A 16,494-nucleotide genomic window follows, 5' to 3' on the forward strand; every position below is an offset into this window, starting at 1 on the left:
AATACCAAAGTGAGACAAAGATACTACAAGTAAAGAAAATTATGAAACAATTTCTCTAATGTATATAGATGCCAAAATCCTCAACAAAATACTTGCAAGTTGACTCCAACAGCACTTTAAGTAATTATACACCATGATCAAGTGGGTTTTATCCCAGGCATGTAAGGCTACTAGGAAATCAATCAATATAATACATTATATTAACAGAACAAAGGGCAAAAAATACATGATTGATGCAGAAAAGGCATTTGACAAAATCAAGCATCCTTTCTTGATAAAAACACTTCAAAAATAGGAATAGAAGGAAATGTCTTCAACATGATAAAGCGCATAGATGAAAAACCCACTGCTATATCACCATATATAATGGTGAAAGACTGAAAGCTTTCCCTCTAAAATCTGGAACAAGACAAGTATGCCCCCATCACCACTCTTATTCAATATTCTACTGGAAGTTCTAGCCAGAGCAAATAGACAAGAAAAATAAATAAAAGGCATCTAAATTGGAAAGAAAGAAGTAAAACTTTCACTCTTCACAGAAGACATGATAATTCTGTGAATAGTAGAAAATCTTGATACAACTACAACAAAGTTATGAGACCTAATAAATGAATTCAGCAAAGTGGCAGGGTACAAGATCAACACGCAAAAATTAGTAGTGTGTCTATATACTAATAACAAGCAATCTGAGGAGAAAATCAAGAAAAAAATTCCATTTACAATAGCAACTAAAAGAATCAAATTTAGGAATAAATTTAAGCATAGATATATAGGACTTATTCATGGAAAGATACAAAATATTACAAAAATAAATCAAAGAAGATCTTTAAAAAAAGGAAGGCATTCCATGCTCATGAATAGGTAGACTAAATAGTATTAAGATGTCAAATCTACCCAAAATGATTTATAAATTCAACACAATCCCAATTAAAAATCCAACAGCCTTCCTTGCAAAATGGAAGAGCTAATCATCAAATTTTATTTGAAAGGGTAAGGGACCCTGAATAGCCAAAAACATCTTGAAAAAAACAAAGTTGGAGAACTCATAATTCTTGACTTTAAAACTTACCACGAAGTTACAGTGGTCAAAACAGCATGGTACTTGTATTTGGGGAAAAAATTAGTGAGTATTGTTCAAACCTAAAACCCAAAAATTTAGTGAGGATTGTTCAAACCTAAAAATGAAATTATAATGCAGGAATCTTTGTTAATCGGCACACCAATGCCTTACTGGTCAGTACTTTTCATATTTCAGGAGGAACAATGCAAACTAGAACAGTGGGCATATTGGGGATGTTTTGTAACAAATAAGAACAGATAGGGTACATTCCAGAGAGTATTGAGTTCCTCCCTGGGAAGGCTGGCCACTTGCTCGGAGACTGGCGCATAGACGTTGGAATGCACCACCCAGGGAGTGTTGTGTCCCTTCCTGAGGAGGCTGGCCACTTCGAGAATTGATGCAGTACTCACAAGTTGGCATCTATAACATCGAGTTCATTGATTATGAACACAATAAAAGAGACAGTCCCTGATCAGGTCAGTTGAAGTCCCACCCTGGGAGAGGGGGTGCTCTACATAAATGTTGTTTTCAATCAAGACTCTGATATCAGCTGCTTATTCAGGGCTTCCTGCCCATGAGCTAGATGTTGGTGAGTTTTTATGTAAGACTATTCTATTTTTCTGTTATTTTGTGACTCTGATCAATACTGATTTAATCTTTTGACTGATTATGTTATTCTTGTTTCTCTTCTCCTATTCTTCTATCCTTGCAGCTCAGCTGTGGATAAAACTGGAGTCTTTTCTCTCTCACATGGTGGAATTAAACATGGCAGCTCCCTTTTTCTGTATATCTCTCTCTGTGTTTCCATTTTAATCAGACACATCAAGAGGGTAGAGACTCAACTTGAGCCATGCCTCACTGACATAAATCCAGTCAAGATGGTCTCACATTGACAGGAATGGATTAGTTCTTTTTTTGGGATTCATAAAATAATTTCAAACTGCCACACAACCAAATTTTAAAATGGGCAAAAGATCTGAATAGAATCTCTCTGAAGAAGATATACAGATGGCCAGAAAGGACATGACAAGGTGCTCAACAGCACTAGCCATGAGGTAAATGCAAACCAAAACCACAATAATCTACCAGCAAGTAGAATGGTTATTACTTTAAAAATGGAAAATAACAAGTATTGGAAAAGATGTAGAGAAATTAGGAACCCTACTGCATTGTTGGTGGGAATGTAAAATGGTGTAGCCACTGTGGAAAAAACAGTTCAGCATTTCCTCAGAAAGTTAAGTATAGAATTACCATTTGACCCAGCAATCCCACTTCTAAGAATATATTCAAAAGAATTGAAAGCAGGGATTCGAACAGATATTAGCACACTGATATTTATAGTGGCATTATTCACAAGAGCCAAAAGGTGGAAGCAATCCAAATGCCCATCGACACATGAATAGATTAAGAAAATGTGGTATATGGATACAATGGAATATTGTTCAGTTGTAAAAAAGAATGGAGCTCTGATACATGCTACATGACATGGATGAAACTGGAAGACCTAATGCTAAGTGCAATAAGCCAGACACAAAAGGACAAATATTGCATGATCTCACTTGTATGAAATTAATAAGAAATAGAATAAATAGAATATGAAATAAGTAGAATTCAGTCAGAAATCAAAATAAGGGTTAACAGGGGTAGGAGTGGGGGTGGGGAAGGGGGAGTGTGGTGGTTTGGAGTTATGTACACCAGAAAAACATGTTCTTCATTGCAATCCATTCCTGTGGATGTGAACCCATCGTAAACAGGACCTTGTGATGAGGTTATTTCAGTCAAGGTATGGCCCAACTAAATCAGGATGGGTTTTAATCCTATGACTGGAAACCTTATAAAGAAAACTACACAGAGAGAAGCCATGGGAGAAGTGATAAGCTGGAAGTCAATGGGACCCAGAACAGAGAAAAGGTGCTGCCATGTGCATTGCCATGTGACAGAAAGGCCAAGGAACCCCAAAGATTGCCAGTCAGTCAGAAGACACTACCCAAGAGGGAAGCAAGCCTTCTAGCCTCTTAAACCCTGAGCCAATAATTTCCTGTTGTTAAGCCAACCCATTGTGTGGTATTTGTTTTCATAGTCAGGAAACTAAAGCAGGGAGTTAATGCTTAATTAGTACAGAGTTGCTCTTTGGTGCTATGGAAAGGTGTTTGTAACCAATGGAGTTGATGTAGCTCATCATTATGAATATAATTACCACCACTGACTTTTATACTTGAAAGTGATTAAAATGAGGTTATTTTATGTTATATATATGTTACCACAGTTTTTAGAAAAATGTTTCCCAATAATTATTGCCAAAACCTATATTAATTATCCATTCTTTCACCACTGATTTGAAATCTTCTCCATATACTCTATACTAAAGTCCATAAAAATGGGTATTTTACAGCCTCCACTCTATTTCATGGATATTTGGGTTTATTCTGGGGCAAGTACATATGATGTTTTCAAACGTCTATAAATTATATCAGTTTTGATATCTAGGCTCTAATATTCTTTATTTCCAACATGTCCTTGGCTAATCTCAATCTCCTCTTCTCCTTCATGGAACTCACAATCAATGAGTCAATTTCTCTCCTCTAACCCTGCAAAACAAAGCTAACTCTACCAACAGCAACAGCAAAAATCCACATTGTAATTCTGATTGGAATTACTTTAAATCTACACATTAATTTGCACAGCCCAGAATTTTTACAATAATATGTTCCTGTTCTAAGATATAATACAGTTTTGAAATTGTATTTATTTTAGACCTATGCATTTCTTGTCCAATTTATTCCTGATATTTCACAATTTTTGAGGCTATAGTGGAGAGTATTTCCCTTTGCATAATATTTCCTAACTGGTTATTACTGGTAAAAGTTAAGCTACTATTTTTACATTGTTTTCTTGTATTTAGCAAGTTTCCTGACTACTTTTGATAGTTCTAACCATTTTTAAATTGAGTCCCTTGGATTCTCTAGGTTCACAATCATATTCAGGTTCTAATTTAAAAATCAGTCTTCAGATCTATTTTGAGCTATTTATACAGTGATTCCTAAGTGCCTAATTCCACTATACCTAGGGTAACAAAATAATGGAATTTTATGGCAGGAAGGACCTTATGATGATCTATTCCAGGGGCAAGGCTGGTAAGATAAAGAGAGAGGTGACCGGGGTAAGACAGTAAGGAGCTATGCAGACTAGAAGAAATGCACAGAACAGGCTCTATCTAAGGATAGCTGTCACTCAGTTCCAACTTCCAACTAATTGATGAAATTGGGAAATGCAAACCGAGTTTCCATCTTTCAATAAAACACATATTTATGTTGAAACTCCTAATTTTTAAAACATTATGAAAAGCAAAAAAAATGCAATTGCAAGCTTTTAATCTGTGAATCTGAATCTAATCCAACACCTTCTTTTACAGCAATTTAAACCCAGGTTTGTCAGAGATCGCAAAATTAGCAGAGCTTAGGGGAGCATAATTGTATCTTGTTTACCTGCTGTGTAGGTCAAAACTGCATTTTCAAAGTGCTAAAACTAGGCAGGTGTTTTGCTTAATTTGTTACAAATGAGTTGTTTAGTCCCTAAGGTCTATACACATCTGGATTACCTGGTTGGCTCATGCTGGTTCGGATTTGCTATCCCTGCAATATATATGGCAAATGAAAAGGGTAGTTTTTGAATAGCCTTTGAATACTGGGGGAAATTGGGGGAAATTCCCACATTATCATCCTTGTCACCGCAACCTGGAAGTCAGAACTCAATTTCCCAGCCTTCTTTGCAGTTAGAACACATGCAGGTGACCCAGGCTCCACCAATCAGGGAAGCCCACAGAAGACCTTGCTTTAGAAGGGATTGACAAGAGAAAACCAGTTGGGGTAGGCCATAATTAGTGTCAGAGAGGTCTATCTTTCAGGGGTGGCAAAGCATACAAGGTTGCCAAAAATGGTGGTCATATCATCCCTGTGGAATCTAAGCCTCCTCTCGATATAGAGGTGTAGTGGACACAACCATTCTAAGGTCCACAGGATGGAGGAATAGAATATGGATTAGTGGACTTACTGATATTCTACTGTAACACTATTGTGATTAGTAATGGAAGAAATTGTAGCATTGATGTGGAGAAAGTGGCCATGGTAGCTGCTGAGGGTAGGGAGAGGGAAGAAGAGATATGATGTGGGGGCATTTTCAGGACTTGGAGTTGTCCTGGGTGGTGCTGCAGGGACAGATGCTGGACATTGTATGTCCTGCCATGGTCCACTGTGTGGACTGGGGGAGAGTGTGTACTACAATGTAAACCATTATCCATGTAGTGCAGCAGTGCTCCAAAATGAATTCACCAAATGCAATGAATGTGCCACGATGATGGAAGAGGTTGTTGATGGGGGAGCAGTGAGGTGAGGGGGATAGGGGATATATGGGGACCTGATATTTTTTCATATAACATTTTTTTTAAAATAGAGAAAAAAATGGTGGTAGTGATGGCTGTAGGTCAGCTGGAGTTCTTGGCAGCAGCGGAAATGTAGCAACTACTCCTGGGTGGTGGGTTATTAACAAGGGCGTTTTCTCATTAAGACAAGTTCTACAGCCCAATTCAAGCACAGTTCCTTCAGCTTAGCCTCTAGCTTGTTTCTCCAGTCTTCCCAAATATAATGTGAACAACCTAGGATCCTTTTAATAAATTTCTTTTCTGCTTAACTAACCAGTGAGAATTCTGGTGTTTTGTTTTGTTTTTTAAATTAAACCCTCACCAATACAAACACCGCCAGGCAGTGAGAGAATCAAATCAAAAATCTCAGTTGTTTTGATCCCTAGGCCAGCATTCTTTCTTCAATATCACACTCTTTATACTTAATTCAAGCTTGTAAGAAAGTTCAAAATGCTATTTTCAAAAATGTCTGCCGAGGTTCCCAACCCAGAGAGATGTTATTAACGTCATCAAAGTTTCTATTTGCTTCACAACAAAAGCATGTGTTTCAATGCTTTTTTGGTATTTGTCTTTGTTTTTCCTTTTGTTCATTTGGATTCACAGGCCAATGGCTTCTGTAAAAGATGTTAGGCAGCTGAAACTAAAAACACCTATAACAATGTACACAGGGTAATTCAAAACCATATAAAAGGAGAGATAATTGTCCCAGATAAATCAGGGTAAGATCATTATAGTGTTCTAAGGACTAAATTTACAATCTGCTTCCTTGAAGCAAAGGACAGTAATAGGGTGGATTATATCAATGTTTCCCAAACTTTGTCCTGATATTTTCTATTCTTGTGGTCTCTAAGTTTTTAAAGAGTTTATTTCTCAACCTCATTTATTAATGAATGCTCTGAATGACCTTTTCATGGGAAAATATGTAGCTTGTTGAAATATCAAAAACAGATTATAGATTCCTATCACTATTTTTGGTGACATCAGGTTGCCACTATTGGGATAAAGGGTTTTTGTTTTCTGATTATCTACTACACACGTGGCAGTATGCTATGATAAGAATGTTATATACATTATCAAATATATTCACCATACCAGCCTTATGGAGTAGGTATTATTATACCCATTTTACAGATGAAAAACTCATTCAACAACTTACCCAAAGACATCAAGCTAGTAAATGTCAGAGCTGAGATTTGGGATCTGGTCTGCCAAGTCCCAAACCAGTGATCTGATGTGTTTATATTTACACTACCTCCCTCAGGTCAAATTTTAGTTTTTCAGGACAGAAAATTTTCTTGAGCCTCTAAGTCCTAGACAGAATTTATCACATGGATGTTCACAGGAAAACTACTGACCCTGCAATTGATAATGGGGTCTGAAAAGGAATCATCTGATAATTACTTAATCTCTTAATAATCACTGTGTTCCTCAAGGCATGATATACTGAGTACTGGAAGCACCTGAGAAAGACACAAAGGTAAATTTGGCATGGACCCTAACCTCCAAGAGCTTCTGTCCAGGTGGGGAGAAGAGAGAAGCACAAAGATAAGCCAAACACAAGCAGGCTACATGGTACTGGGTACCATCACTGATGGGCAGATAAGTGGCCAGGGGAACTGTCTGGAGGAAGAGACTGACGTCTTCCCTGGCTTTGAGCCCTCACCATTGCCACCTGTGGTTCCAGGTCCAGGGGCCATATCAGGAAGCCTCGCCCTGCCCATGTCCCCAGCTGCATGAAATGCTAGCCCTGCCAAGCCTACTCCCTGCCCTGCTTCCTGTTGAAATTTGTCAGGTGGGTGGATATTGAGAAAGGCTCTCTGCACTCCCTTGGATAACAATTCAGATTGGGTAACAATTGGATTGGATATCAGTTCACTCTGATAAGTGACCTGAGATCATGAAAAGAAGGACAGAGAAATGGGCAGAATTAGTGACCCTCACAAGGCAAAAAAGAAACATTCCCTCTCCAAACTACCTGCTACTTCCTGATGACCACCTGCCCCCATCTGAGCTGTATTCCTTTAGGTCAATTCCAGGGGAACCCACACTTTAACACATTATCGACCATGGCACCTAATTTATCAGGTAATTTATCAGCTCCTGCTCTCACAAGGCTTCCCTAAGGAGAGGTGCAAATGTCTGAAAGGAAGAAGAGGAATGCCTGGACCTGGAGGCTGAAAGTCCCGGCCAGAGAGGAATCCTGCCTTTACCTGCCACTCATGACTTAGGAGTCTATGTTTCAATGCACATATGTGAAAAAGGAACATTTTCTAAGTATATTTAAAAGTGCTACATTTTAGGAGTTTCAGAATATCAGAGCCTGAAAGGGACCTTAGAGACCATTACATGGACAAAAATGTGAGGTGCAGGTAGGGGACGTGAGTTGCCCAAGTCACTCAGCCAGTGAGAGTCATACTTAGCTTCCTCCAATTCCGCTATAGTCAGAGACAGAGGGCCCTTCCCTGGTACAAAGTATTCAATTATTTACTTGTTTGCTGCAAACTACAGACTGAACGTTCCTTGAGAACTAGAACTATCCATTAAATTATTCAACAAACAGCAACTGCACTTGGCAGGAGCCAATTGTGGAGGCAGTAATAACTCAACACAAGGCTACCAGGGAATAATATGTGGAAAGCATTTTAGTATGCTGCCTGGTCCATAGCAAGTGCTTAAGAAATGATGGCTTCTATCAGAGTCTTCTAATGGAAGGAAATAAGGAGAGAGAGGCAGACAAGGGTCAGATCCTGGTCAGACTCACATGATATACCAAGAGATTGGGATATTTCCTGGGCACAAGGGGGAGCTAATGTGGGGTTCAGGCAATTAGATTTTTAGGACAGTCACACTGGCAAAACCTGAGGGGATGAGAGTTAAGAAAAGGATATCAGTTGCACAACTCTCATGAGAGTCTAAGTGAACAGTGATGAAACCCCAAACTAAGACAGTGAAGCTGGGATTGGAGAGAAGGAACAGTTTCCAGAGATTGTGGCAAAAGCATCATTCCAAGGGGTGGATGAGAGAGGTGAAGGTAGGGGAGAGACTAGGCAACCCCCTGGCCTAGGCCCCAGAGACGAGTGTGGCAGCTTTGACCAGGATAGGGTTCCAGCCTGCATTTTTATGGGAGAAGAAAATGAGGTCAATGTGGGGCAAGTTTATTTGGGGATGCCTAAGAGACATCCAAGGGAGAGATGTCCAGGAAGTATTTGCATATCCACGTATACAGCTCAGGAGAAAGGTCTGAATTTGAAGAATTAATATGAACACATCAGTCCACAGGTGATCACCAAAGCAGTGAGGGCTGGAGAAAATGTATCCAGTCAATAAATATTTATTAACACCCTACCATTTGCCAGGCACTGTGATAAGGCCAAAGCAGAAAACAAGAAAAAGTCCCTGCCCGCCAAGAGATTACATTCCAACGAGGGAGACTAGAATTTTCACACATACATACAAGCCTAAATAAGTGCTTTTACCCAGGGAAGACAATGTGCTGGGGATCCACATCTGTGAGCCAAGTACAGAAAGGGAGCCCCAAGCATAGAAGGTTCAGTGCCCCCTGAGCATGATGGATGGTCCAGGACGTCCTGGCTCCTGGTCCACACTCTCATCTGGAGTCAGTGTCATCACCTCTAAACTAGAACCCCTTCCTCCAAAAGAATTATCTAGCAGTCCACTATTTCATTCAGCAAATATGTGTGTGTGTATACATACATACATACATATATATAGAGAGAGAGAGAGAAAGAGAGAAAGAGAGAGAGAGAGAGCCTAGTGTAGTACTAGGTGCAAGGATAAGTGCAATGAACAAGACACTCAAGGTCCCTGCCTTCCTAAAGCTCCCTTTCTAAAAGAGACACAAACACACATACTCCCCAAGTAAACAGACATCTAAATAAAATAATTTCAGGTTGTGCTAAGTGCTGTGAAAAATATAAACAAGGGGCTGAGAATGACCGTAAGCAATTTACTATAGGCAGGATGGTCAAAGAAAATCCCCCTGAGAAAGTGATATTTAAGATGAGTCCTAGAATTTGCTATGAGAAGGAAGGTGGTGTGCACATTCCAGCAGAAAGGAACCATGTGTTCCCAGGCTTGGGGACAAGAAAAAGCTTGGCATGTTTGAGAAACTGAAAGATAGCCTGTGAGGCCAGAGTACAGAGCTGGAGACTGGAAATACAGAGTCCCATCACTCAAGGCCCTGCAGACTGCAGTCGTGCTTATGAATGTCTCAGCAGGATCTCAGGGACAGCCAAAGTAGATACAACCCTAGGTAGTGGTGCTCCTGAGGGCTACAGAGACACCCAGGTCCTATGGTCATGGCAGATGGCTTTGGAGTTTGGCGACTTGCCAGTGGACCCTACTTTGGAATTTGTGCTCCTTTGTGTGTGATGGAGTTGGACTCATATGTGACCTTTCTGCACATGCCTCTTCTGTTACTTTTACTGAACCTGTGGTTGGTGCTTGGGTTGGTGTATGCTCAGAAGACTTGAATCTCTGTATTGTCCATGTGCCAGCTGGGCCCTGAGCCTCAGCAGAGTTCCAACACTTACTCTCCAGTTCGTTGGACTTACCCAGGTCAGCTAATAGGAAGGTGAAGATGGTCAACCACCACACCAGGGAGCCAAGAGAATCTACAACTGCAAGCAGGAGAATCCCATTCATCAGCCATGTGGAATCTAAGCACCCTCTCAATTTAGAGGTGGAGTGGGCATCGTCATCCCTGGATCCTCAGGATGGAGAAATAAAATATGGAATAGAGTGGGGGAAAAAAAACTCAATCACCTCGTGTGGGACTTTAGATCACTGTTTAAAATCATGAGTTTGCTTTAACTTCATAGGATTGATTTTAAAATGATATGCACTGTTACCTTTAAAGCATTTGCTGTAAATAATATAATTAAACTTAGAAGTGCTTTTGATGTTGAAAAAAAATGTTTGGATTTTATTGAACCCACTGAAAAGTTTTCAAGCCAGGGTGAAAACTGTAATGAAACCTTTACATCTTAAGTCATTTCTGACCAGGAGAGGGCATAAAGGCTGGGAACTGGTTGTACCTGGGCATGCAGTGCCTTGAGATCACCCCTCCAATCACCCTGTGTGGCAACAATTTATTCCACCCACTATTAGGGTCTAGCCTCCATTTGCAGAACTCTTCCTCCCTGGATCTCCTTCCTGGCCTATGTGCTTCCAAAAAGGCCCTGAAACTCACTAAAGTGTTTCCAGTACACTTTGGTAGAGTATTGGGAGAAGGAATGTTTGCGTAAAAGGACAGAAAATAATAAAACAAAACCATGCCCTCACTTTCGATGGCAACTTCTTGTCTTCTCCTCCACTGCTTTCCTCTAGCCCATGGCCTGAGCAGCTGCCTTTGCTCTTTATTTTGCCTCCATGGAACATGTGTCCTGCTACGAACAGTAACAAACTACTATAAATTCTTATTGATCCCAGAGGGTTGGGAATTCTAAACAATAAAAATCTGTCCTCCAACTGCTTCTCTCAAAAGAAGAGATTAGAGACACAAAAGAGCTTTGTTAAAACAATAAATGAGCTCTTGGGACATCTGGGGCCTGATGTTGGGCCCTAGGTCACCAGGTACTGATGCAATAGGCCTCTTCAGAAACAAAGTGGGAAGGACCTCCCTGCTCCTCTCTCCTGGGCTTACTTTCTCATTTCTCAGCCCACATCTTGACTGCATCAAGCTGAGTTTACTATACAGCTTTCGGCTACTATTGTTTTCAAGAGCCAGAATTCTCAGGCTAAAGAGAGAAGGAGAGAAAGTCCCCTTTGTCCTCCATCCATGATTTAATTTACATTCTTCTACACGCTCCATTCGCTTTGTTTTCAGGCTAAGAAATCTCTCAATGGTCTTAGACCCCAAATTTTAATGTCCCTGTGTTTCCACTGTTTGGAAATATGCCCAGGTCAGCCACTGGACAATCGGAGAATTCAACTTTGCTTTAGGGAAAACCTTTAATGCTCACAATTTCTTATAATACTTCTAACTACAGTCACCTTTTTTTTTTCCCTCGAGTTGTCACATTTTTGTTCTTCAAATAGACATATGTGTGTGCCCATATACACACACAGATTCTTGCCTATCACCCTTTCTGTAATAATCGGTAAAAGTTTCCACAATCTTTTTCAATGTTCTAGGGAAATGTCCATCTTTTGTTTCCCAGATGTCAGAGGGGTATTCTTAAGAGCCATTTTTTTCCACCTTTCTCATTCGGATGACCCATTCCTGGCCTTCCACTGATCATATAGCACCAGGAGTCCCAAAACAATGTGACCAGCTGACTATGTATTCTTTTGTCTCTCCATTTCCACCTACAAGCTTCTTTTTATGTACAAGTACGTATAATTCACTGGACTACTTACTAATAATGGGCAAAACTTAACCACAGAGTAATACAAATGCAGAGAAAGGCCAAGCCCTTAGAAAAGGTGTGTAATAAATTGATTAGGAAGTACTAGGGAAGAAATTGTTATTCCTGCTCTTTGGACAATCTGAGGGGAAGATGGATCATTGCTGGAAGAATATTGCTTACCTGAACGTATTATAATCGAGCATCTTTTTGTGCATAGAGTCAGCAGCTGTAAATACCTGCTTGATCTCTCTGGATTGTGATTCTACTTCCTTCAGCTTTTGTAGGGCAAGTTCAAGGTTGCTCATAGGAAACTGAAGAGGGAAAAGGAAACGAAAGACGTATTAAAACATGCCTAATACTCTTTAATCATTAGTTAAAAAGGTTTAACAACAATGCAAGTTATTAGTGGTAGGGCGAGTTATGAGAGTCCTGTCTGATGTTATATATGTTTATTTTGTAAGTTCACAACTATTATTATACATTTATTGTTTATGTGTGTTTATGTATGAGTGATATACTTCAATAAATTAAAAAAAAAAAACATGCCTGAGGCTTAGGGAGCCCAATCTTTCTGATGGCCAGCAAAGATACTTCATGCTGTGGACTTTAAATTAGCTGGCCGTGTCTTTCCATAGGCACTGACACTGAGAAGACATGATTGACTTTGTATTTAATATGTCCTCAATGGAGACTGGACAACAGGTGACATTAGCACAGACTCCAGATCTAAGTGAAATGAGGATAAAGGACAGCAAGCAACAGAAGTCAGAAAACAACACCTCCTTGCCTCTCAGCCTCCTCCCTCCTACTGCTGGACATTGCCCCAATATGTCAGGGGACCCTCATGGAGAGATTTGAAATTAGAATAAATGGACCCCAATTTTCTCCAGCTATTTAACAGCAGTCTCCCCAGGACTATCAGAGCAAGGTTCACCCTCTGGGCAGCCCAGTGACCCTGTCCCCATCTGCTGAATAGGTTTTTGACTTGGCAAATTCAGTAAAGCATAATAATATAAATAACTTCAGCTCAGAGATTAAAAAAGAGAGAAGACTAAATTTAAAAAATAAAAACATTTATGGAAATTTAGAATAAAGCTCCCTTTTTTCCACCAGAAAATGACTCAGGTGGTCTGGCACCTATGATAGCCCACCCATTTGCCCAACCTGCCCCCTATTTTTTGCATTTCCTTTCACCAATTCCATGCTAGGATCTATCAAGAATAGTTTTACAATAATAAAGTTTTCACTTAGGATGCTGAAACTGGATAATGTTCTAACCTGTTTTTATTTTTCTGAAGGGGGACAAACTCTTTATATCATTAAATATATATGTATGTTTATGCCATGTACATTTTTTATATTAACATATAGGTTTGCTCTCTGTTCAAAAATAGAACCCTAATTTACAATAGCTACAGTGCTATGAACCACACAGCACTAAACACACACATTATTGCATTTAATCTGCACATAAACTCTATGAAATAGGTACCATTATTACTTCCATTTTAAAGACAAAGGAAACATGCTCAGAGAAGATAATTTTCTAAGATCCCTCAGCTAGTAAGTGTGGAGTCAGGTTTCCAAGCCAGGTTTACTAGCCTGCAGAAATCTTAACTGCCCTATGATTTGGCATTTTTGAATAGATAACCAGCACAGGTTTTAGAATAACCTGAATCCCTAAACACGGCAAATGGAGTGATGGTGTGGCAGCCATGGAGGGGGCAGCTCAGCCCTTTCTTCAAGAGACAATGTGCTGAGAAGAATATTGTTAGCTGACAACCTCCAGCTGCCACACCTCTGGGATCCATGCAGGGTTCAGGCCATGGATGCCTCAGGCAGGTCCCAGCCAAAGATGAGCATGGTTGGGGGGGACTAGAGTTGGGCCATTCCTGTTGACATGCAACTTCTCTGATGGGCAGGCTTTGCCCTGGGGCTCCCCTTTGGCCTGGCTGAGACTTTCTCAGAGCCTCAATGCAGTCTGAGCTCTTCCTTTCCAATCCTCCTTCCTTCCCCTCTCTTTCAGAGGGCTCTGACCAGCTTCAAGGTCTGGTCTGAAGGCTCTCCCTGGTTACTCCTGCTCCTTTCTCCTGGATCCTTCACAGGCATTTCCTCCAATAAATCTCTTGAACTTTTAACTCTGTCTTAGTATTTGCTTCTCAGATGCCCCAAAGGGACACAGATGATATGATATACATAGAGAGACTGATCTTAGAAACATTTTATTTTCTTTTTTGTCTAGGTCTATTTATGCAATTACTTCAAATGGTTAACATCCAGTTAGTCACAAATAAGAAAGTAACACAAATCAATCTGGGAAGTTTCATTTGTGTGCGTTCTTTATAGACATTTAGGAAGAATTTTAGCTATTTGTTGGTATATCTTCTACATATAAAATGGGAATATGTAAAAAAGCAAAAACAAGTGAGAAGAAAAGAAGTTGTTGCATTTGGGCAGGATCTTCTCTCCTAACAATGATTAGAAAGTGAAGACTTCTTTCAATAATCTGGGTCCTTGAGCAACTACCTCAAGATGATTGTAACATTAATAGATATATTAGAGATGGGAATAAGTGAAGGAAGAGGACAGAACTCTATAACACAGCTATCATTGGGAAAATAGGTTCAGGAGTTCGTAATTTTATTAAAATCATGTGAGATAATGATCTTAGCAACTAAACCCTGAGTTTTTCATATCTAGATGAGGTGGCATTGGTGTCATATGTATATAAATGGTACATAAACATTAATTACAGGTAGACTTTTCTAATAAATTTTTTTGTCCAGATAAATTTTCAAATATGAGGCAATGATTCCTAAATGTACACATTGGCACACTGAACTATTCCATATTTAAAATCAAGATTTTAACACTCTGCTATTTTTACTGACCAGCACTGCCATATCAGCACTTCTAGTAACAATACCCATCTGCCATTTTATTTCAAATAAAGAGCTTTAGACCATGTTCTTTGAGCTCACTTTTGCCAATTTCTTGTTGAATTCTTTTTTAGGCCTTGGGTGGCTACAGCTATGGGAAGTCATAACCACTGCAGTTATTGGGTCTCCTTGGGGTTTCTGTTTACTCAGGTCTTGGTCTCCTTTCTCTGTTGGCCTACGCCAATCAACTGGAATGGCCCAGTGGGTGTCAACAGATTTTCGTTCTTTCCTAGAGTTGTTGAATTTCTTTCTGAATATACTGTCAGTGTCAGCAGAAAGCCCAGGAAACTTGATTCAACTCTGGGTCTGCCTCCTGCCTGTGCTTGGAATCTGTGATGCTGGGCAGCAGATAACCCAATGTGTAAACAGAGTAGGCAAGGACCTGGACTCTGTGGAAGGACCTGTGGCCAGGCTGCACTGATCCATTATTCATGCCCACATGTGTGAATGCACAGTGTGAAACTGGTGGCAAGACAGAGAAGAAAAGGCACTAGAGAAAGAAAACAAAACACTGCATATGCCGAGAGGCAAGTCGAGAATTATGCAAAGTTCGCTCACCTTATCTGAATTCTTCTCCATGTAGTTTAAGGTGTATTCATCGGCATTGAGCAAAAGGAAGAGGTAACCATTCACATTCACTTTGGCTCCAACATACAGTTCCTCAGGCTGTATATATTCCGATAGTTCACTTTTAAAGACTTCTTGTCCAGGCCTCTTAACACGAACTCTTCGCAAGAACTTCCCAGCAGTAATCCCTATGGAAAAAGAGAAAGGTTAATGAGTAGCCTTTATTCTAAAAAGAACCATATGACCTGCCTTTATAGTATCTTCATCCTCAAATGTAGATTGTATGACTTATCTGTGAACTCAAATTGCTTTTCATTCCTAGATTTAAGGGAAGAATGGGACAGTGAGTGTAGAAATAAAATTTCCTAAGTGAGTGCCATTAAAGGGAAAAAAAAAAGTGGTATGGCATTCCAGGCTTTTTTCACCTACTCCTATTCCAATCCAATAAACACTTATCAAGTATTTGCTATAGTCCCAGCAGCATGCTGGTGAATGTGGGACATCTGGAAGGCACCCATCTTTAGAGAACTTTGAAAAGAACCAGTTAGGAAATTCCTCACATGAGTTTATTTCCACCTATGTGTCCCAGATTATATTTAACACTTAATTTGGCATGCAGATTAAGTGTAAAATGCCCCAATTCTGTAAAGGAGCTACTCAAGAGTATGAAGAAAACTACGCAAGTCTCCCTAGCTCTTTTTTGCCACAAGTAAAATATCTTAGGTTCTTTTAGCAATGCCTCATATTTCTTAAAATCCAGAACTTTCACAATTTCATTTGCTCTTTGGAGCATTTTTTTAAATTTCCTGACCCCCTGGAAAGCAGTGAGCAAAGTTGAACATGAGACTCCTGTGTCTTTCTAAATGAAGTTGAACTGGAATTTACAGGCATAGGAATATAATCTGAGACCAGATTAGCTTTATTGGGCAGGTTACTCGCACTCCTACTCCATTCAGAAATCCATAGGTGGTAGAAAGACATGGGCTTCAGTGCCAAATTTAGCTGGATTCCATCCTGGCTCTGTCACTGGCTTGGCAGATGATCTGTTGCAGTTGTTAGATGCTGCAGTTGTTAGATGTTGCAGTCGTTCACCATTATTGTAGATGATATTGCAGTTCTGATAACAAACAGCTGCTTGGT

General features: G+C 39.8%; 1 protein-coding gene across 4 annotated transcripts in view; it reads right to left on the reverse strand.

Annotated features, from left to right (window-relative positions):
- Positions 1-16,494, reverse strand: part of EFHC2 (EF-hand domain containing 2) — a 214,247-nt gene that overhangs the window by 93,715 nt on the left and 104,038 nt on the right. For all 4 annotated transcript variants that reach the window (XM_004473563.4, XM_023583133.2, XM_058291020.1 and 1 more), the window contains 2 exons: positions 15,346-15,542; positions 12,029-12,159 (listed from right to left, as the gene is read on the reverse strand). In XM_004473563.4, coding sequence (XP_004473620.1) covers positions 12,029-12,159; positions 15,346-15,542 — 328 coding nt within the window. The remainder of the gene's footprint in view (positions 1-12,028; positions 12,160-15,345; positions 15,543-16,494) is intronic.

This window comes from Dasypus novemcinctus, chromosome X, assembly GCF_030445035.2.
Source record: "Dasypus novemcinctus isolate mDasNov1 chromosome X, mDasNov1.1.hap2, whole genome shotgun sequence".
Classification (NCBI taxonomy): domain Eukaryota; kingdom Metazoa; phylum Chordata; class Mammalia; order Cingulata; family Dasypodidae; genus Dasypus; species Dasypus novemcinctus.